General features: G+C 40.8%; 1 protein-coding gene across 1 annotated transcript in view; it reads right to left on the bottom strand.

Moving 5' to 3' along the window:
- BEND5 (BEN domain containing 5) overlaps positions 1 to 23,220 on the bottom strand; it is a 981,719-nt gene that overhangs the window by 515,387 nt on the left and 443,112 nt on the right. Inside the window, exon 4 of the mRNA XM_089780410.1 lies at positions 8,635 to 8,729. Coding sequence (XP_089636536.1) covers positions 8,635 to 8,729 — 95 coding nt within the window. The remainder of the gene's footprint in view (positions 1 to 8,634; positions 8,730 to 23,220) is intronic.

A 23,220-nucleotide genomic window follows, 5' to 3' on the forward strand; every position in this document is an offset into this window, starting at 1 on the left:
GTCTCTAATATTTGCCCTATATTGTTTTCCCTAAACAACTATTGCTCAGAATAAATCTTTAGAATGGGATGTTCAAAAGCACTTTGTGTTGGCCAAACTCTGCTCCTTCTGAAACCAATGATAAAATTAAAACCGTCAGAACTTTGGAGAAGGGTTGTGTCTATTTCTATGATTCCACAGTACATAGCAGGATTAGTCTGAATCCTGACCTGTGCTCTAATATACATACACTGCATAATCTTATTAGATGTAAGCGGGTCTGAATGAATTTTCCCCTGACAACTATCTGGGAAGGGCAGAGATTTCAGGAGAAAACTACATGTACATGAACAAACCTGCTCTGCTGAGTTATCCAGCAGACACAGTGGGGTTGCCAAGCGCTGTGCAAGTAAGAGCGGTTGGGACAGATGTCCATGCCAAGAGGGGTGGACTCTCCCTAAGGGTCCTCAATCTGGTTTAACCTGTTCCACTCTGCTGTTCAAAGAAAGAGCTAAACAGGCTCCATTAGGAGTCTGCTATTTTAAATGCTCAGAGCCGAAATCTGTTGTGTTGGGATTGTGTTTCTGCCCAGCCTATTAACATCTAAAAATCATCACGAGCTGAAATCACTACTGGAGGGGCAGTGTCACTTGCAAAGAGCTGAAAAATCACTAGGAGATTGATGTGTAGATGTCATACTAGAGAAGCAGAGGGCAGCAGAAATTGACTGATAGTTGACTGTTAAATGGATGACTGAGGAGGTAGAAAGCAGAAGGGGTGGCTAAACGGGATTCCTTGAAAGTAAGGCATTCTAGTAGGTTCTGGAGTGGCCTCGTGGATAGGGCATTTGCCTAGGGCGTGCAGGGTGGTGGGCTTGAGTCGTGCCTTTCTAACACTAGATTCCCTAGGGATAGAGCAGGCAATGGTATTAGGAAGGCAGGATAAGGGATGCCCCAAAGTTAGGGTGATGGGGTGGGTTCTGGAGTGGCCTAGCAAGGTGGAGTGACCACATAGCAAGGAACTATAGGTGGTATGGCAGATGGCTCAAAGCAAGAGCTCTGACAGCGGAGCAAGCAGGTGCCTTCTTCTCCAAGTGGGAGGGGACTTTGCACAGATGCACCTCTGAACCATAGCTCCTCACTGACCAAGGACAAACACTGTGAGAGGGAGCAGAGAAGGACACAGAAAAGGAACTTTTGGGCGTAGACACAAGGGGTGTGTCTAGACCACAGGGTTTCGTCGACAAAACTACACTTGCGTCTACACTGCCACTGAGTTCTGTTGACATAATGTCGACAGAACTCAGCAGTTTTGCTGATGGCTGTAAACCTCATTCTACGAGGAATAATGCCTGTTATTGCATCTACACTGTCCTTTGCGTCTACACTCTCATGTCGATAAAGCGGCTTGATTTGTCAACAGAACTGGATGTAAGTCTAGACGCTCTTTGTCGACAGGAGCTTAGTTGACAGTATCTGTCAACAAAACTTCTGTTGACAAAAGCTTGTAGTCTAGATGTAGCCAAAGCAGAAAAGCACTGTCCCACACATAGTGGGGTGGGTGTCCTGCTCACAGTTTTATGATCATGAATAGTGCTTGTGGCATTTTCCCTAATTTATGTGAAGTGACATCCCTCTTTTCACTAACATTTCTCTTCTACATTCACCCTGTGCTTGTGAGTGGGGATGTACTACCTCTCAGAGGTACCCAGGGGTGATGTGTAATTTTCCCAGATTACTGGGTGAGAGCTTGAGCCGGTTCTGTGTTGTATCGTTGAAAGAGATATTGAACCAAGATCTGGTTGCTGTTAGCATCCCTTGCCAGAAGGGTTATAATAATATTATTGGTATATTATATACACACATGTAGCCAGATTTCTTTAATGATCATTTTAGTGGTGACCTTGAAGAGCTCAATATAAATATTTCATCTTTCTTATTTTCTCTTTTGGCCCTACAATTTAATTCCCCTCTAATTTATTAGTTTTTTTTAACTAATTCTGTGCATCTTAAATTTGCAGTAAAGTATCCATTCAGCGAATATTGCTTGCTTGCTTTCCCAAAAGTATCCACATTTGTCAAAGGTACAACAAACCAGTTAATTTTAGACTCAGTGCATACCTGCTTTAAGCAGGATTTGATTTATTAATCTTTCATGCTGTGTCTTCATAGCACCCTTACCTCGAAATCAGCTACGCAAATTGCGCTACACAAATTTTGTAGCTTATTTCAATGTTACTTCAAAACAAGGTGCTATTCCAAAATGTCCCTTATCCCTCATGAAATGAGGTTTACAGGGACATTGGAATAGTGAGCCCATTATATTTCGATATAACGGGCTTGCTCTTAAGACACGGAATAGTTATTTTAGGATACCTCTGTTGTGGAGATGTAGCCGCACTTATTGCTGTGAAAGGTGAAATTACCAAACATATGACATCCCACTCTTAATAATGTAAGACACAACCACATAAAAACCACATAAACAGTACTTTTCACAAACAAGTGCTGGGTTCTTAGAGCCACATTTATGATGATTTATATCCTCTCAAATGCACTCCACATTCTAAAAGATCAAAATCACCATCTTTTCCTTTCAAGCAGATACCTTGGTGCTAAAAATAACCCCGTTATTCACAGTATAATGCAGAATGTGTAAAAGATATAAATGCAGCTCCATTTAATCTATGAACTCTCTCTATATTTTTGATAGTTGCTTGTGACCTTTGTCCAGGGGACGTTTGTCCTTCTCAACCCTTTTTTCCTGTTTTCTCTAACACATTAGAGATTATTGATACTCGGTGTGCTTTATTGCCAAATACCTCAGAACACAGAGACAAGCAAACATTGCATTAGCCCCCCCCAACAAAAACAAAAACAAAAAAGCATACAAACAGCAGCTTCCTGTTAGTAGGAAAAGTTTTCTAAAACATTCCAAAGAAGCAAGTCGACAATAAAAGCTGGTTAATCTTCTTTACCTAAATTCAGATTATACAATCATTAAACCTAGCCTCTATACATTTTACAATCTGCGCATTTTATAGATTATCGAGATATATTTTTGGTACTGTATTTCTCATCTGTTTCTCTACAGTTAACAGTCCGTTTCACAAAGGGATTATGTCATAGCTAAGGATATATAAGTACATGCGAAAAAAGCTGCTGCTAAAAAAATAACATTGAGAGTTATTAACAGCATGATAGACGAGACATGGTAGTTGTTGTAGCATTGAACTGTACATGTTCAGGAAATTTTACATGATAAACAAGTGTTACAAATTTAGAATCTTTTATAACACTGTTGCCCCAGTACAGGAGTACTGTTCATAAAATTTACACTGCTTTCTCTAGTTGTGTCAAAATGTCTCATGAGGAAAATACAATTTACGGGATACCTACAGATTACCCGGCTCTAATGCATGCAAATACATGGCTTCTGTAGCATTTCTCTTTTCCAGTAACCCTCTGAGTGCAGGAAACTCAGAGATGGCAATCTGCTTGACTAGAAAGCCAACTATCCATTTAAAGCTCATTATGTTCAATGAGGTAAAAGAGGAAAATTAGTGACACTATTGCCACAAAGACACTGGAAATCTGACATTATAAACAGAAACATACATTTTCTCATTTTTAGTCATGGCTCCATAGTATTTTGGTAGGTATCATGTTTTACAAACAAATGTGCGCTGAAATATTGCATCACAAGTGAAGAACAGCTTTTAACCCTGTAGTTCATTCATTCAAGAACCAAGCTGCTTATTATCCTTTATCCCTTAATTCTGAGGACTTTACCTAGCACTCTCTGCTCATTGAAAATGCAGAACAAAATATAGTGTCTGTCGTCTAAAGACTTAAGCAGGCATCAAACAGATATTTGCCAGTTATAGCTGTTATTCAACTGGGAGGAGTTGCTATTCGATAAATACTAATTAGAATTTTGCATATTACCCTGTTGAAATACCTAAGGTGATGAGTGGCCAGTTACTACTTTCAAAAGATTAGTGCAATTTGAAATACTAATGTTCCCAATGAGACAATGATATGCTGAATAATCAAGAGTTATAGCTATTTCCAGCCCACAGGGAATATTTGCTCATTTCATCATTTAGAAAATCTGCTGTCTCCTGAACACGTCACTCTTTTATTTCACTTTGAGAAAGTTGTAAAACTTTCTGGAGTCGATATAATGGTACAGTAGATCAGTGAGTAAGTGAAATTCCATTGCTGTTCCTGCAATGAAGTTCACTAATAGCTTTTAAGGCCAGGGAGTATAGCATGAAATCACAAGTAACAACAAAATGAGGCTGAAGTTTAAAACAAACGAGTGAAGAGAATGATATTATAGAAGTGGTGGACCTTAAAACACACACACATACACACAGAGAATAACATCTTCCCACTATCCTTTGTGTAAGGTGGGGGTTAGATAATTGCAATAGTAATTGCCAAGAAAGAGCCATAGTACTAATATCTTACCTCAACATTTATGAATTACCAAATCATCTTGAGCAATCTTATTTGACATGTCACTTTGTATCCCATTGTCTTGAATAACAATCTTAACTTTCATCAAGTTCAATTTGCCATGAAATGTGACTGATGCAAACTGATATGATATGATGCTGAGTTTCTCCACATAAGTAGTGATTCAATGCAATGAAATCTGACTGATGTAACTGACAGAAAACAATTGAATATTAATATATTATGGAGGAAGGGAAACCACCAGAAAGTAACCTACGTTTACTTTCCAAATATTTCGTGTTCTAAAATTCAGTCCCTGCCATGAATAATTTGAAGATTGTACTCAGAAGTAGTCTGCAAAAAAGATGTTTTTATCCGTATCTACTGTACTTTTCTGTTTGGGGCATTTTTTTAAAAAAAGTCTTCTCCATGACATCCGCTTTTTTTTTATTCTTCAGCACTTTGCTGCCTTGTTTTAAATAGGAAGGCAAGATGGGTGAAGTAATATCGTCTCTTGAACTAATCTCTGTTGGTGAAAGGTAAGTTTTTGAGCTACAAAGAGCTCATTAGTAGGAATGTTTGACCTGAATTCAAAAAGGTATGTTGTACTAAAAATATGTGTGTAACAGTGAGTACAGTGATGGCAGTGAGATTCTGCATTTACATCAGTAATGCTTAACCAAAACTTGATGCTGACTCCATTTAAAGATCTTGCCCCACACATAGGACAAGAGAATACTGGTAAAAAATGTTGAGCTGTGTTTGACACTCAGTCTTTGTAGAGTTTTTGGCACTGACTTGTTCCAGTCAAGAATCAAACTCCAAAGGCATTGAGAGGCTTGAAACCATGTTCACATCACCACATTCAGAAAAAAAATATCAAGATTCTGGAGACATTTCTGTTGATGCTATCTGGTGCTATCTGGACAGTTTATACAAAGCCAAATTCTGTTCTGGATGCAACATTAAGTTTCTCATTTAAATTAGTTGGAAACTCTCTTCCCTAACTCCAATTCCCATTTAACTCATAACTTCAGTTCTTAACGGGGAGTTATATGCATGCATCTCTTCAATATAAGGAAAACATACCCTTCTACTGTCTCCAACTAAAACTTGCAAAAATGCAGAAAGCACAAGTAATTAAGTTTGTGCTTCCTTGTTGCTTCAGTTGTTAATTTCTGACCAAGTGAATTTGGAGAGAATTTTGGTTTGGAGCATACATTCCACTGCATTGGAATCCACCCACATAGTCACAATGAAGATGAGTTTGCTTAATACATACTGAGTATATTACATTTGGTAGGTTTAATAGCAAATTGTATGTTAGCAAATAACTAGAAGTTTGCTTCTAGAAATTTTACTTTATCTTATTTTAAGAAATCTGCAGTGTTTCATAGCTTCTTTTCTAACCTTTTCTGTCTAATCTAGTCACCTGCATCATGTCTGTTAAATGCTGACTCTGAAAACAATTTAAATCATAAACCAAGGTGGAAGAAGTCCTAGAGTCTATGGTCATGTGACCCTTTGCAGAGCCCCAGTGATCCAACACCTCTTATTAACCTCACAATAATTATACCAAGCAGCAAACAGCATGGAATGAATAGGACTGGAGATAACCCCATTCATATTAAAGAACCAGAGCAACCTGGAAGCTGTGTAAGCAACTGTAAGTACTAGTACAACCTGCTTCAACAAAATGAACACGTGGAAAATAATTTATAGAGGTTTCACAAGAATACCATGGAAACTGATAAAGAGATGGCTGTAAAAACATTTCAAAAACCATCTCAAAGGAAAACACACAGCTATAATAAAGAGCATGCTGTACACCAAAGTCTAAATGGTGCGTTTCCTCCACTGGTGTGCACATAATTCCCATTAACATATAGTAAACCTAACAGAGGAGAGAAGACCCATAAAAGAGCCTGGGAAGAGTACGAATTGCTGTGCTTCTTCAAAATACAACATATTTTCAGACTATCAGAAACTAATTATTTATTTTTAATGGGATATTTTACAAATACAATTATTTCATTGTTTTGTCTATTATAAATAGCTTCTTACATCATAGCTAGGATCTCTGAAACAGCAACAGCACTGCAGGAGAAAGCTGGATAGAACGTGCAGCCTGCTCTGTGCCTGGCTCCAGACAGTGATATTTATCTCTTACTTCTCATGAGAGCAAATCTCCCCCCCCCCCACACACACACATTCCAATATATATAAAACACATAAATAAATAGATAATTGGAAAATGCAGGAGAAACATGTTTTCAGAAATAATGAAGGGAGTCTACACGCTTTTAGAAGGAACCTATTTTCCATTGGTTTTTGTATTATTTTAAAAGATTTACATTTTAATTTGAAACCAAAATAAGGAATAATTTAGATAGTAAAGCAACCACTGATTTAAGGCAGAAATTAACACACTAAAAATAATTAGTTTAAAGTACTAGGCTTAGAAAAGAGAAAAGTTTTGAAAGATGAGAAAACCACTTCGATTTGGTCAGGAATCAAAATAAGATTCTTTGGGGATAAAATAGCAAGCACACTATAGCTACATGCCACATTATTATTACATATGTATTGCAGTACCACTGACTACATCTCAGTAGGAGCTGCTCAAACACATGGTAAAATAGACTGTAAGCTCATCTGGAGAAGAGAAAACTAATTTAAGCAAAATTATCATCTCAGGTGATTAAAATGAAAACTTTTCTAGAAGACTGATTCTTATGGCAACAATAACTAAAATTTATGGAGATGGAAATCTTTAACAGTTCACATATTTAAGAATTGTAAGTAAACGTAGAAGAATCAGAGGACTTGCTCATGCAAACCACTCAAACATTTGTTTTGAATTAGGAGTAATAACTGTAAAAACTTCTCACTTAGCTGAACTATTAGGGCTAATGCCAATACAAATTAATCCGTATTTCAGAGCACCATCACATGCCAGGCCAATAACTGCTTCTCAGAGCTTAGATTATCTGTATAGGCTTCATCATGGTAGATTTGGGAGAGGTGTCTCTTAATTAGACACTGAGGGTGAAATCCTATCCTCTCCGAAGTCCACCGGACCAGCATTTCACCCAGACATGCTTCTTTGGCAACACCACATCACCAGCAATATGTAGAGACTTTATGCCTGTCTAGGACACAGCAGGCAGAATACTTGATGGAAGAGCATCTGGATGGAGAGTAATCACCATAACACATTTCCACAGGCTGTACCACGCATCTCCCTCCTTCACCAGTTCCACATTTGAACTGCCGGATACTGCAGAAGGAGATGGAGGCAAAAATTTTCCACTCTGTGGGGCACCTAGTACTGCCTGTAATACTAAAAACTGCCACCATTTTGTTCTCACAGACTGCAGATGGCAGGTGTCTGGATGCCCCCAACACACAGGCATGAAGAGAGCAACAGATCTACATAACTTGAGATGTTTTTGCAGAGCTTACCAGAATCTAGCTCTGAATGAATAAGTAAGAAAACTACTCTTCTCTCAGGGTGCGTCTACACAGCAGTGTTATTTCAGAACAGCAGCCATTACTCCAAAACAACAATGCGAGTCTCTACACAGCAATTCTGCTATTTCAAAATAAATTCAAAATAACAGATGGCTTATTCCGAGTTCTGTAAACTCATTCAACAAGGAATAATCCCTATTCCAAAATATCTATTTCGGAATAGCACTTGTGTGGACACTCCACTTCAGCTATTTCAAAATAGCTCCTCCCCAAGGTCATTCAAAATAATTACTTCCCAGTGCCTCCTGGGACTCTAAATCGAGATAGGGTTTCCACGTTAGGGAAGCCTGCCTTGGACTAATTTTGAGGCTTCCCTGTAGTGTAGACGTGCTATTTCAAAATAAGCTATTTCAGAGTATTTCTTCCAGAATAGCTTACTTCGAAATAAGCGTGTAGTGTAGACATACCCTCAAGGCCTGATTCTGGAATCCATGCTAGGTCAACCTCCTAGCTACTAGTACTACAGCATATATTTCACAGTATTTATATGTGCATTTTTATATGGTCCATACAGTACTGTATGTAATCAAATCATTACTAATGGCATTAGATAAAAAGAATTACTTTACAGATATTCGATGCTGCATCTGAACTAAGACAAGTGCCAAACAAAACAAAAATCTTCTCCTATTAGCAGAATTTTAGAATGATAACTTACCATTTTGGTCTGCTTGTGGATTTTACCATAGGAGCCATTCCATCACGATAGAGGCTTTTTGTTTTACTGAAGTTGACAATGTTGAAAATTACCCTCTGAAAAAGAGGAAAAACACCTCAGTTATAGTAGCTATAAACTACAATCTGTTCTGTAGATAGCTCTCGTTTTCTGTCTGTACAAACACATAAAGTTGATGAGGTTTCACAGAGGAAATTAAATAAAGACAAGTGCAAAGTACTTCACTGAGAAAGAAAACACTGAGGGTACATCTAAACTGCATCCCTTTTTCAATAAAGGGATGTAAATTAGATGTATCAACATTGTAAATGAAGCTGGGATTTGAATTTCCTGCACTTCATTTACATAAAGGCAGCTGCAGCTTTTTTTCGAAAAGCCACTTTTCGAAAAAAAGCCGTGGTTAAGACGGGGCATTTTCGACAGAAATGCCCCCTTTTGAAAGATCTTATAAACCTGTAATCCTTTACAGGATCTTTCAAAAGGGGGCATTTCTGTCAAAAATGCTCCGTCTTAACCGCAGCTTTTTTTCTAAAGGTGGCTTTTCCAAAAAAAAAAAAGCCGCAGCCTCCATTATGTAAATGAAGCGTGGGAAATTCAAATCCTGGCTTCATTTACAATTTCAACAAATCTAATTTACATCCCTTTATCGAAAAAGGGCTGTAGTTTAGATGTACCCTGAATGTAGCGCCGTACAATGGGCAATAATTGGCTACTTGTCAGTACAGCTGAAAAGGATCTGGAGATCACAGTGGATCACAAATTCAAAACAAGATGTGATGCCTTTGTGAAAAAAGGCTACATCATTCTGAGCTATGTGAACTTTCTGGAGTCATTAAAAACATAGAATATTCTCATGGAGCTAAATTGTCCTGCTACAACTGAAACCCACGCCTGCTGACGGGAGGGACAAAGGGGTCGTTGCCCCAGGGCCTGGTGATTCAAAGAGGTCTGGGGCTCCTAGATGCCCTGGGCTCTTTAAACCACTGCTGGAGCACTGTGCCATGTGCTCCATATGGCTCTGAGGGCAGGGGGTGGGCCTGCCGTGCTCCAGGGGGTACAGACAGCTGGTTGCCCCCTACCTTGCCCCTTCCACCTGAAGCCCTGCCCTTTGTAGAACTGCAGAGTCAGACCCCCCTCCACCTTGCCCAGGGGTCCACACAAGATGTCAGCCCCCCTGCTGTGCCCTCGCTTGTTGTGAGTGGAGTGCTGTGTCCAGTACTTGGCGCCACACAAAGAATGATGTGGACAACCTGGCGAGAGTCCAGAGGAAAGCAACAAAACTGATGAAAGGTTTAGAAGCCCTGACCTGTGAGAAAAGGTTAAAAAAGGATACATTTAATCTTGAGGGAAGAATTCTGAGAGGGACCTGATAACAGTTTAAAACACGCTAATGGCAGCCATAAAGAGGATGGTGATCAACTGGCACCTCACATATCATAGAAACCACTAATCTTGGGCTGGCATAACTCCCCAGCACTTTGGAGTGGAAGGTCTCTCTTTGAGATGCATGCTTCTACTGCAGCTGGTTGAGGGGATGAGGGAAGGGGTTGGCATGAGTATTATTGATCAAGCCACATATCTAATTGACTGTATACCATATACTCTGCTCATTGAGATGCTTTTTATGGATTATTATATGACCCCATTTTCATAATTTGCTTACTATGCTACGTATATAATTTGTTAATTTTTATATTTTCCATTTCTAGTATTCAGGTTGATTTTTTTTATTAGCTGCATTGTCCATCTTGTGAAAGTTCTATTTATTCTTTCCCTCTACCACTTAGACTATAAAGCACTGAGTTCTTACACAAATATGTTCAATCCTTTACAAGTACTTGGTGAATTTGATAATATACAAACGAGCATTTCAGTTTATTTGTCTGTGAGGTGTTTTTATTTGTTATATAGCTCTGTTTATATTGGTAAAAGCAAATCAAGTTGCAACAAACTGATGTATATGTCTGCACGGAGTAAGTGAAACAAACAAGTTCAGCAAACCAATTGCTTTGTACTTTGGAAACAATCATGCTTTTTCTGTTGGAAAAAGAAAAGTTGCTAATTTTTTTACTTACTAACTGACTCATAGCAGACAGCTGGTAGAGAATGTTCTTATTCCAATCAAGCCTATTTTGTATAATGAGTTGAGCAAATGTACACAACTGGATAAGCAATGTATATAAAAACAGTAATATGCAGCTCATTTAACCAAACAGTACAGAGTATAAAATTTCAACCACTAATGTTCACAGTACCATTAGCAGTTAACAATGTGTTCAATCCTTTCAGTACAGCAGAGAGCTAGATCGGCAGAATCTAAAATTCAGCCAGGACAGAACCAAACTTTATCAAAGTATGATGCTGAATTAATGAAATACAAAAATCAGAAGCATTAAAATATGCAGCTGAATCAGCCTACGATTCCCAGTGATCATTTTATCAGTCTACGTAGCCTAGTTAGTGCAGTGTGTAAAAAATGTAACTACAATATACACATTTTAACTAGAAAAATACACAGCTTGCTCAATAAGCTACGCAAACATCTCTTGAAATGAAGTACTGCAATAAAAGTTAGTGATACAGTAAGCAAACATTTGCAGAAGTAGAATAGGCTGCTGGTGTGATTTTTGTCCTTACTGATGTTCTTTATTAATAAATTGTAAAAAGAAAAAAGACTCGGTATACATTATCCACATAGACTTGCTTTTGTTCTAGCTACCTTGTCGTTACTCTGTGAGATTTTTATTACTTTTAAGGGATAATGATGAGTGATATTTCATGAATAGTGCAATTTCAATACTCAACTTGCTTCAGAGCATAAACAAACACTGAGGCCAGGTCTACACTAGACCTGGAAGGTCAGTTTAGGATACACAACTGCAGATACATAGACTATGTAACTGTATTCGGCTTACCTTAAGCTGAGCTTGGCAGCATTTACACAAGAGGCCAATGGGAGCAAACACTCCCATTGGCTTCCCTTACTCCTTGTAACTGCAAGGAATACAAGCACTGACTGGAGAGGCCCTCTGTGTTCAACCTGCATGTCTACACTAGACCCACTAAATCGAATGCCAGAAGATCCACCTTTAGAGCATCCATCCATCAGTAAATATAGACATGGCCCTACAGTAATAGAGGATGCTTACAAAGAGACTGGCAACTGACATGACAATATCAGATGCAAATAAGTTTACAAAGTCCTGAGGAATTATTCTGGTCTCCCAATATATAATATCATGGCTGAGAAGACCATTAACTAATAGCAGTCTCAATAGGTTTAGTGACAGGCTGCTGGCTAAGCCAGAGCTCTGCCTGTACAGCCTGGCTGAAAAGGCCAATTACAGCCAGCTGAGGAAGCTCAGGCCTGAAGGGCTGATGGAAGCAGCTGTGGGCCTCATTAGCCAGAGGGCTAGATAAGGCAGCCAGAGATGAAGTTAGAGGGGAGGAGCCAGAAGCTAGGGTGTGGCAGAGTGTGCGCCCAAGGCATGAGGAAAGGCTGGCTGAGTTTGCTGTGAAGAAAAGCTCTGTAAATAGAAGGTGGTGGGAATGGCACTGAAAATAAAAGGCACGGGTAACTGCACCAGAAAGGGTCTCTGGTTGATTTGTGACCAAAGAAGGTGTCCCAGGATGAGGGGCCTGAGCAAGGACCGTGCCACAGTTTCATATAGTGATTAACAGATTCAAAGGCCAGCTGGAACCATTGTGGTCATCTACTCTGAGCTCAAACCATAGATCTTCCTCACAACAATTCCTACAGCATGTCTTTTACGCAAACATACGATCTTAATTTTAATTCAGGTGATGGAAAATCCCCAAGATCCTTGGTTCCAATGAGTGATTGTCCTCACTGTCAGAAATGCACATCTTATTTCCCAGTTTGAATTTGTATAGCTTTGATTTCCAACCATTGGATCATGTTAGACCTTTCTCTGATAGACTGAAGAACAACTGCATAGGCTGCTGCCTCTTTTGGGGTGGAGGAGGAGGGGCGAAGAAGCAGTTTGCTATAGGACACACTCTGTGTTCTCTTTCTCAAATGTGTCCGTTCTTTGTTCTCTCTTTTACTGTTAGAAACAATGTGAGTTGTTTCAATCTGTCCTCTAAGTACAGTGTGACTCTTTGATCACCAAGTCTGTGTATGTGCGGGTGGGTGGAAGTGCAGGGTGGTGGGTGGAATCGCAGTGTGCACTGTTTCAGGGGAACACTAAGTGTGATGTGGTGACCTAGTTAGAGAATCTCAAATCTCCTCTCAGAAATGGGGAGGAAAAGGAACAGACTTGCTTGCTTACTATGTGAGTGCTAAATATTCAAGTGATGGTGCCTTGTTTGACGAGTATAAAGTGGAAATGAATCAGAGGGCTGGCTTCTCCGAGTTGCCTGGCTGTCAACAGAGGGATCATTAAGAGCCTTAGAAAGGGTCTCTCTACTTCAATTACAGTGTCTAGCCTCCCCCCCCCCCCCCCGCCCCCCGCCCCCTGTCCAGCTCCCAGAGCACCAAGGAGTGGTCATTAATAGAACAATCTGGCTTCACTCCTGAAGTCTGTTTCTCTGTGTGGATAGCCCCTGTGTAGTCTGGTCAGCTTGAGTATGCTCAGCATCTTCTGAGATGTTAGCTACTAAACTAAGTCCCTGTTCAGCATGTGAAAATTGCTACTTTTCAAAGACTTATACTGTAGCCAGATTTTCCTGAGGCAAAAGGCAAATTGCTAACCACCCACCCCTCTGCCAAATTTCAGGTGTCTATTCCATGAACTTTGGAGCTGATTCACAGAACAGAGAGACAGATTTTTTTAAGCACAAGCAAAACAATGTTTTTCTCAAGTCCCTTTCTCTAAAATGGCTAAATCATTCTGGCTGAAATTTTCCAAATAAGTTGAGCCTAAGGCAGACAGTCGGCTTGAAAAACTTCTGCCCAAATAGTTACATTTCCACAAAGTTATAAGCAACAGAAAACAAGATCTTATTACGGGAGGTGTTGGGCAACTTTAATAAGAGGAGGCGCAAGCAGCCCCAACTATAATACTAGTCTTTACAGGCAAGAGTACAATTGCTAACAGTATGGTCCAAGTTTCAGCGTGAACCAGTTAGGCAACCAGGAACACTGGGTATGTCTTACATTGCAACATAAGCCTGTGCTGCAGCCTGGCCTCAAGTCAAGTCCAAGCCTAACCCCTCTTGCTAAAGACCCTGCAGAGCAGGAAGATCTATGCTCAAACTGGGACCCAGGGTCCAAGCCCTGTTGCTCTGTAGTGTAGATGCAGTCCCGCTTGATTTGGGCCCAGCAGTCAGCTGGAAGTATCCTAGTATTCCATGGGACAACTTCCTTAATCCTCTCTGTCCTAACCATCTACTCCATTGAAAAAGGGAGCAGCTCAAGCCAGTGTAAGCCCATTTGCTTCTAAGTGCCAATCTCAAGCGCACTGTCAGAGCGTTGGAAAGCAATCTGCTTTCACAAAGCAAGTTGCTTCAGACTTCCTTTATCATGCTGGGTGGGCAGTATAGCTTTCCTAGAGTGTGTCTAGACTACAGGGTTGTTTTTTTAAAAGTGGCCTTTTTTGAAAAAAAAAACTTCCCCTGCATCTAGACTGCCGCCACGTTCTTTCGAAATTAAATAGAAAGAACGCAGCAGTTTTTTCAACCCTGGTAAACCTCATTTTATGAGGAAGAATGCCTTTTTTTGAAAGTGCTCTTTTGAAAAAAGGCATTCTTGAATGCAAACAGGACTTTTTCGAAAGAGAGCACCCAGTCTGCCTGAGTGCTCTCTTTCGAAATAGCTGCTCGCTTTTTCAAAAGAAGTAGTTGTAATCTAGATGCTCTTTTTCGAAAGAGGCTTTTTTGAAAGAGTCTTTCAAAAAAGACTCTTTCAAAAGAGGCTTGTAGTCTAGACGTACCTCTACAGGACACCGGGGTCCTAGGAATGAAGCAGCACATTTTGGGGGAAAGGTGCATGCTAGGGACTCTAGAATATGGTTCCTTTGACTAAGGTCTGTGCACTGTAGTGTGGGCATCAGAGCCCTTGGTTATAGCATAGGCAAGAAATGTCATAACATAGGGCTCACAATCTCAATGTTCAAACCCTGAATGCCTTCATACGGGTCAGTTCCACCAACCGTGGGTTTATATTGCAGTGTAGCCATGCCCTAAATGATTAATAAAAATCTAACAAATACTTCAACCCTTCAGCCACCGAAGATACAGATTTGGACACTGTGCAATGGCATTAAATGGAGATGTTTTTAGATACGATTTTTAAATCTGAGATCTCACACTGCATGGACATTAAATATCCCATAATATTTTGGTAACAGTGAGGATTTGGCCAGATGCTTTAAACCAAATTTCCCTCTGCTCCTACAATTGTTGTGTAGCCTGCTGTCCACAAGCTAGCTGCCGGTATCATCAGTTGTCATGCATCTTATAATAGGTGGTGCTTTCCTTAAAATTCCAGCTCCCGAAGTCATGAGACTTTAAAAAAAAATCTGTGAGTTTTGTGTAAAGAAAAGAAACTGTCACCTTTCACAGCAACAGGGAAACATTGCAAATGTGACCTAAGTGTGCCATAAAGCTCAAAAAATAAAAAGGCAGGGGAGGGGGAAAGAAGCAAATAAAAATAACCCCTTTTAAAAAACTTCATGGTTCTTAAATCATAACTTTAGAACGTATGGAGTTGACAATATATTATTGCTGCCTCCCCACGAAACAAATTTGCACTTTTATGGTTATATATATCAGTCAAAGATTTTGGGGACTCTTCATGACAAAAGGAGTAATATAAAAGATGTGCTGTAATGCAGGAAACTCACCACCAGGAGCACCTCCTGCTGGTCACTCAGGGAATTAGCTTTTTTAGTGCTGGAGCGCCCCCTTCTGACTGGTGTCTCATTCAGTGTTACTATTATTCTCCACCTTTCTAGGTCAGGGTCCCCATCTCCCCTAGACTCTGGTGCCTTCCTTCCAGGGTACTGCCCTACCATAATGCCCCCACAGTCTGGAGTCCTCCCCCACTGGAGAACCTCAATCTCTCTATGCCCACCTTGGCTCAGTGACCCACTGCCAGTCTTCATCTAACCCCTGTCATAGGGGGAAACTGCAGTCTGTAATGGCCCCTCATCATTGGCAAGAGGGCGGACCTGCTGTATTTGCCTATCCTGACCGTCTCCTCGCAGCCTTAGCACTCTGAGGCCTTGCATCACGCCCTGTAGCCTGGGAGTGAGGCCAGGCCAGGCCAGGTCAGGGCTCCCCAGCACTGCCCTGTCCTAGTAAGAAGCTTCCATGCTTTCTTAGCTGACAGGTCCCTCCTGCTTCCCAGTCAGAGCAAGAGTGAGTCTCTGTCTCTTCCTCCTGAAGCCCTTATTTATACAGCCCACAGCTGTTCCCAGGTGTCCAGTATTGACCCGCAAAATCTGGTATTTTCACCTCGGCTACGTCTACACTGGCATGATTTTCCGAAAAGCACGTCTAGATTGGCAGGATGCTTTTCCGCAAACGCACTTTTTGCGGAAAAGCATCGGTGGCCAATCTAGACGCGGTTTTCCGCAAAAAAGCCCCGATCACCATTTTCGCGATAGGGGCTTTTTTGCGGAAAACAGTACTGTGCTGTCTACACTGGCCCTTTTGCGCAAAAGTCTTTCGGAAAAAAGACTTTTTCCCAAACGGGAGCAGCATAGTATTTCCAGAAAAGCACTGATGATCTTACATGAGATCATCAGTGCTTTTCCAGAAATTCAAGCGGCCAGTGTAGACAGCTGGCAAGTTTTTCCGCAAAAGCAGATGATTTTGCGGAAAAACTTGCCAGTCTAGACACAGCCCTCCTGTCTGGTAAAAAAAATTCAAAAAATACCAGACACCTAAAATGTTTGGTATTTTCTGGTTTTTTTTTTGTTTGTTTTTTTTTTGGTTTTTTTGCCTGCCAGGAGGCAAAAATACCAGACACATGGCAACCCTACGACACACTCAGCAACCGGGCCCGGCACCTGCCACCCCCACCCCCCTCCATTCCCTGCTGGATCCCTCTTCTTAAAGGAGCTTTTTTTTTTTTTTTTTTGCTTTGTAACTGCTGTCGGGGGTCCTTTTATTTTCTCAAAAACTTTGGTCTCCCCCTTTTTTTTCCTCCCCCTTTTTTTCATGGTGTTTTTTTTGGGCAGGGGAGGGGGTTGTTCAGTATTTTTGGTTAAACCATCTGCCAATGCTACCCACAGCTGGGCCCTAATTGGCAGCTATCTGCTGCAGCTGCTTGCTTCATGGCTCCAACCTTCCAGCCCTCCCCCCAGGGCTGGTTTTAACCCCTTAAAGGGCTAGTGCGGGGCAGATGCCCCGTCATCGTGCTTATAATAGATAGTGGAGGAACCTGCAAATACAGAGCCAGTCACTAACAGCTGAGGTTGCTACCATTGACTGAAAAACAAACAACACACTAAACATTGTACATGTTTCCTAACTAGGGGTATGTCTACACTTGCACCCTCTTTCAAGAGAGGGATGCAAATGAAGACATTCAAAACTGCAAATGAAGCTGGGATTTAAATAACCTGTGCTTCATTTGCATATTCATGTTATGGCGCTATTTTGAAATGACAGACGCTGTTAAGACATGGTTATTTCAAGCGAAAACCCTTCTCTCAAAATAACCTTTATTCCTCATATAATGAGGTTTACCAATTTTTTCGAGAGAAGGGTTTTCTATCATTTGCTTCATTTGCTATTTCGAATGTCTTCATTTGCATCTCTCCCTCGAAAGAGGATGCAAGTGTAGACATACCCTAAGACTTCTAAAGATTATTCTTTTTGACCTGTTAAAATTTAATTTGACGCCTTTCACATTTCTAAATAACCAATGTATTCTTTTTTCTGTTATAGAAAACATATCTCCTTTCAAGTTTAAAAAGATTTAAAACTTTTTGGCAGTCAGGCCTTCTCCCACCCCCACTAGCTAACAAATATTTAAAATCTCTCTGCTGTCACAAGAAGCAAATAATTTTTCACCTACTGAGGGATGATGTTAAGAATCATACTGAGCCTTAGCAGATTTGTTAATCAGCTGCACCTGTGTCTTATTAAGTGGAAATTGTCAAGCCTTTCCACAGGTACTAAAGTCTTACAAATGTAATGAAAAGAATGGTTTACAGATTGTGAATTACAGGATTTTCTCCCTCACTGGAGCTCTCCATTAAGACACTTAAAGAGGAAAGAAGGTAAACCTTAGCATGTCACATATACCAGCATTAAAATAAGACAAAGATTTTTAATGAAGTAAATGCTGTTGGATGTATCTCAATACCTAATATAATATGAGCAAATTAGTTATTGCAGCAAAGTATTTGATATGTTCTTGGCATAAGAAGCAATGACTAGTAGATGAAGAAAGTATCACCAAAAATATTTTGTCTTTCAATAAATGGGGCATAATTATTATAGAAATATTAAATGTTCTTCTGAATTAATTGCCAGTTGCAGAATGTTTCCTGACTACTTGCTCTTTCTGGTGAGGTTTCTACTAGTTTCAAAACTCATGCCGTTGTGCGCACACACACATGCAGACCCATACTTCAGGATCCATGCAGGGCACTTCTATCCATTCAAAGACCTGATGCTATTCATAATGCATGCAGAATAGGGATGTAAATGTGGAACCAGTTAACCAGAGGCCCAGCAGCCCCCGCCCCCAGCAAGATATGGTGGAACTGACTGAGCTGGAGCAGCCTCCAGCCCATGGCATGGTTCGGTGGATCTTGCCCAGCCTGGCCAGAGAAGCCCCGTGGCACGATGTGGCAGGCCCGGCCCAAGCAGCTTCTACTCACGGTGTGGTGGGTTTGACTTGGCCTGGCTGGAAGAGCCCACGTCATGGTAGGCCTGGCCGAACTGGAGCAGCCGTTCACCTGTGGCCCCTCCAGCCCAGCTGGATCCACTGCGCTGCACCATGGGTGGGGGGCTGCATCAGCCCAGTTGCCCCTCTCCAGTCTGGCTGGGCTGGAGCAGCCCCCCGCTTCCCGCCCACAGGATCCCCGTTAACCAGTAAAACATAACATTTAACAAGATACAATTTTAAACAGGATTTTACATCTCTAATGCAGAAGGGTTTGCACTGGGGAGACCAGCCTTATTTCACCCATGTTATTGGACTGGAATATGATGGAGAGGGACAGCTCCTGAGACACATCCCTTGTTCCCCCAAAAGAACACAAACTGTGGCACAACCCTGAACTCCAGATATATATTAAGACTGGCTCCCTGCATGGCCTTTCAAATCCAAAACATAGTGAAGAAATGAGAAGGAATGGTCAAAATGTTTCCATCAGGAACTATTTTAAACAATCCGTTGGGTTTAGGATGAAAGAAAATAAGTCCACAGAAAACTGTGTCTTTTAATAAAAACTAAACCCGCCCAAAACCAAAAATTTTGGCTTCAACTGAAAGCGAAATATTTTTTTTAAATGGAATTGCTGCTTGGTGCCTCTTGGGAGTTGCAGTTTGAGTATCTCTTCCCAATGGAACTACAAGGGCCCTAGTAAACTCACAGTGATGATAAATACAGCACAGACTGAGAAATCTGGTCTTCCCTCATGACATCTGGTCTTTTGTGTGCTTAATCCTATACTATAGAGATTTCATGGGCGACATCAGCACTTCTCAAACAGAGGGTCCTGACCCAAAAGGGAATTTCAGGGGTATTGCAAGATTGTTTTAGGAGGGTCACGATATTGCCATCTTTACTTTTGTGCTGCCTTTAAAGCTGGGTGCCTGACTCACAGCCACTGCTCTCTGCCACCTAGTTCTGAAGGCAACGGCCTGCCAGAAGTAAGGGGAGTGGTACTGTGATCGCCCCTACAGTAACCTTACCACAGCCCCGAAACTCCTTTTTTGGATGAGGAGCCCTACAATTACAACACTGAAATTTTAAATTTAAATAACTGAAATGATGAAATGTATTGTTGTTAAAATTTGGTGACTGTGAAATTGACCAACATGGACTGTGAATGTGGTAAGGATAGCAAGGAACTCCACTAAAATGTCTCAAGAGGTGTTGAGAAATATGGTGCACGATGGGCTGTGTAATCCAGACTGTTGAGATTTGTAGCTCAGAGGCTTTCGAGTTTATGGCAAAATTTTTCAGTTTATTGATCAAAAATTCATGATTTTTCAGAGAGGGGAAAAATCTTTTCCTGATCAGCTTTAGAAATAAGGTCTGACTTATTCCTATTTATTATTGTTTCATAATGCACAGTATTTCAGAATACAAACTGGTAATGTTTACAGGGATCTACTGAAACACACAATTATATTCAGGATCTAATTAGAAAATAAAATGGCCCCTTTCTCCACCTTTCAAAAGGTGAAAAGTTCTTTCCTAAAGATATATATTTTGGATCATAACAATATCCTTTGCAAGACAACATTTATAGTTTAGTTCAGGCCCGTATGCAGGAATTTCTGGGAGCATGGTGCTGGGTGTCGCTCTTGGGAGAGGGGGATGAAAATCGGCCCCAGCCTTCCCCCCAGTGGGTCAAAGCATGGGGGAGGGAGGCTCGGGCCGGCTGGGGGATGCCTACATGGAGGAACATGGGGGTGCATTCGCACCCTTCGCTCCCCCCACTTCATATGGGCCTGTAGTTATCATTAAACTTCTCTTTCTACATAATTGCAAGGATAGGAGTCCATATTCTTTTCTTTTCAGTCAATATTATGGCTGCAGGATGACTGGTTGCTTTAGAACTTTTCTTGTATAGGCTGCTGCTATCTTCCATCTCTCAAGAGGAAGCACTGAGAAGACTCATATTTTTCTTTTCCAAGATTTTTCTCATAAATAATTTGTAAGAGAACAAATCAATGGCTAGGATATGTGTTATAAATGGATCATAACAGACTGCCGATTATGGCTCTCAGTTGGAAGCCAGAAAATCCAACAAGAAAGAGGCGTAGAGCTAGGATGACTTGCAAGCGTACAATTATCACAACATAGAAAAATTTAATTTGAAATGGGAGGACTTAGGTCACTTGGCAGCTGATAAGCAAGCAAAGAAATTGTGGGTAGCCCAATGTGCTGAAAAGCAAGAGATGGACTAAGGTCTAAGGTAATGGAAATTATTATTACATAGTGACAAGAAATGTCGTGAAGTTGAATAAGAGAAAACAAAGTGATTAGCTTAACACATCCTTAGACATGCAGGAAAGAGAATGCTAGCCGTAAAATGTATTCTGGACCAATTATTGCTTACTATATGTAGACACAACAAAAGCCACATAACTAGGCCAGGGAGTGGGGCAGATGTAGCTATGATTAAGTGGATCCACCAGCCAAAAACCCCACAGGTTTTAAAGGGGTTGTAGATGGTTGAAGCAGGGGAAAAGTTCTATTCACCTCTCTCTCCCCAGAGCTTGTGCAATATCTGTTTTCTTAGGTTTTTCTTAGGTTTATTTAAATCCCCGCTTCTTTGCCTATACCGGGTAAACTAGTTTACATGGCTCCGTCAACGGAGCCATGTAGTCTAGACAGACCCCAGGATCCAGAGTCAAAAACCATTGTACCTAAAAGTAGACATGTTGACCAAAAAAATTATCCCCCTCTGGAGAGTTACCAGATTAGATATGTAGCCACAAATATTCCGGTTTAAAACACTGACATGTAATATTAAAATTCTCAGAAGAAAGGAAGGGAGGACAACACCCATCAGTTGCACTGTAAGAGCACAGGGGGGGGAAATCACACATATGCAGTCATTTTGCTCAGCACCAGAGGTGAAAGTAAGACAGTGGGTGCGCCCTGATGCACCGCTCTGGCAAGAAAGAACTGTTCAGCTAGGGCACAGGAGGAGGCATGGTGTGCTCCCAGCTGGACTTCTAGGCTTACTACGAAGCAGGAGTCAGACAGGTTTAACAGGCAATCTGAGGGTGCACTCCCTAAGGAATTACACCCATCCCTAGCCCACCAGGGCACACTTTATGGTGGGCAGGGGCTGAAGCACCACCCAAGATTGATACAGGGACGCTCCTTGTGGTTCCTCTTCCTCTCAGGGAGTGGGAGCAAAGCACAAAATGTGTCTGCATTTCCTCTCTCTCCTGGCTGGGGCGTAAGCGATCAATGCTCGGAGCTTCCATCTCACTCCCCAAGAGTGACAGAAGGGAACAGCAAGCAGCTATCTGCTATGAATCTTGGATGGGGGCTTTTGAGCCCCTCTACCCACCCTAAATTGTGCCCTTATCCCCCTATACCTCGTGCCCCAAAGCCCTCCCTCCTCTCACACCCCAACCCTGACTCCTTAACCTGAGCCCCCAACCCACACTCCACGCTTAAATTTCTTACAAGTACTGTCATATCACAACTTTCCCTGAACTACCACCACCAGGGGTGGGGGGGATACAATAGTACCCGTAAGAAATTTTAAGTTACTTTCATCTCTGCTTGGCACCAAAAACACAGAAGGCAACAGTTCATACCCAAAGGACCTCTCACTTAGAATCAGATTTGAGAAAGGCACAGGTAAAAAGGGTCAGGCCATTTGACACAAAGGCTTCAAGAGAAGGACAGGAGGGGTTCCACACATAATGGTGACCGTCATTTCATTGTACTTCAGTGCAATGTCAAGGAAGTGGATCTTGACACCCCATTGTTCAAAACACTGAATAAAAAAGACCATTGCTCCTGAATGCTTACAACTTTCCTTTTCAGAAGTAGATGAAATATTTAAGTATTTCTACAGGTTCTTTTTATCATCTTAGGAACACAGATAGCATGTGTGTGCTTTCACTCTCTGCACTGGACTTCATAATCCATGCTAGTGTGACTTAAGATAAATTACTGTAGCTTTATTTTTAAGATCTTTCAGCTAAATCCATTTGCAAAACTGCAACTTCTACATAATGCAGCTACTTGTATAAGCAACGTATAATTAATAACTTAGTCTATATTGGAGCCCTAACACTAATGAAAAGCAGCTTATCGTTCGGATTTAAAATTTTGCTTATGACTTCTAAGTCATTTTAGCAATTTCATTTTTCTTATTTCATAGCCACTTCACAGAAGTTAAATGTTTTAATCAAAATTTTGATGCAAAACTGCTGACATTTCAGAGAAAACTAAGGTTAGATAGATGCAAATCTTCTGGTAAATAAGGTTCTTTCTGCAGTTCTCCTGTAAAGCCCCTTTTTTGTAGTTCTCCTGTAAAATCCTTTCAATTAGGTATTTAGGTTGAGATTTTCAAAACCTACTAAAGGAATTAAAATTCACACAACTTTGAAAATCCTACTTTTAAAATATATATTTTTGCTAATACTTCATTTAATAATGACCACGCTGAAATGGCAAAAGGAATTCTAAAGAAATATTTTAAAGTTGGATTTTCAATGTGCTGCATAAATACACTCCAACAATTCTACATACAGCAGAATGGCAGTACAGTTAGAACTAGTAGCAATTTAATGACAGTTTTAAGATGTCTTACACCTGGGGTTTATTTATGCGTATGGAATGTCTTTGATGTCTTAGTTCTCCATGTCTCTCAACTCCCCCTCCACGAAATGACCCACAAATCTTCACAACTACTACAAATTAGCCCTAAATGTGCAAATATA

Source organism: Pelodiscus sinensis, chromosome 9 (assembly GCF_052426305.1).
Source record: "Pelodiscus sinensis isolate ZL-2025 chromosome 9, ASM5242630v1, whole genome shotgun sequence".
Classification (NCBI taxonomy): Eukaryota; Metazoa; Chordata; order Testudines; family Trionychidae; genus Pelodiscus; species Pelodiscus sinensis.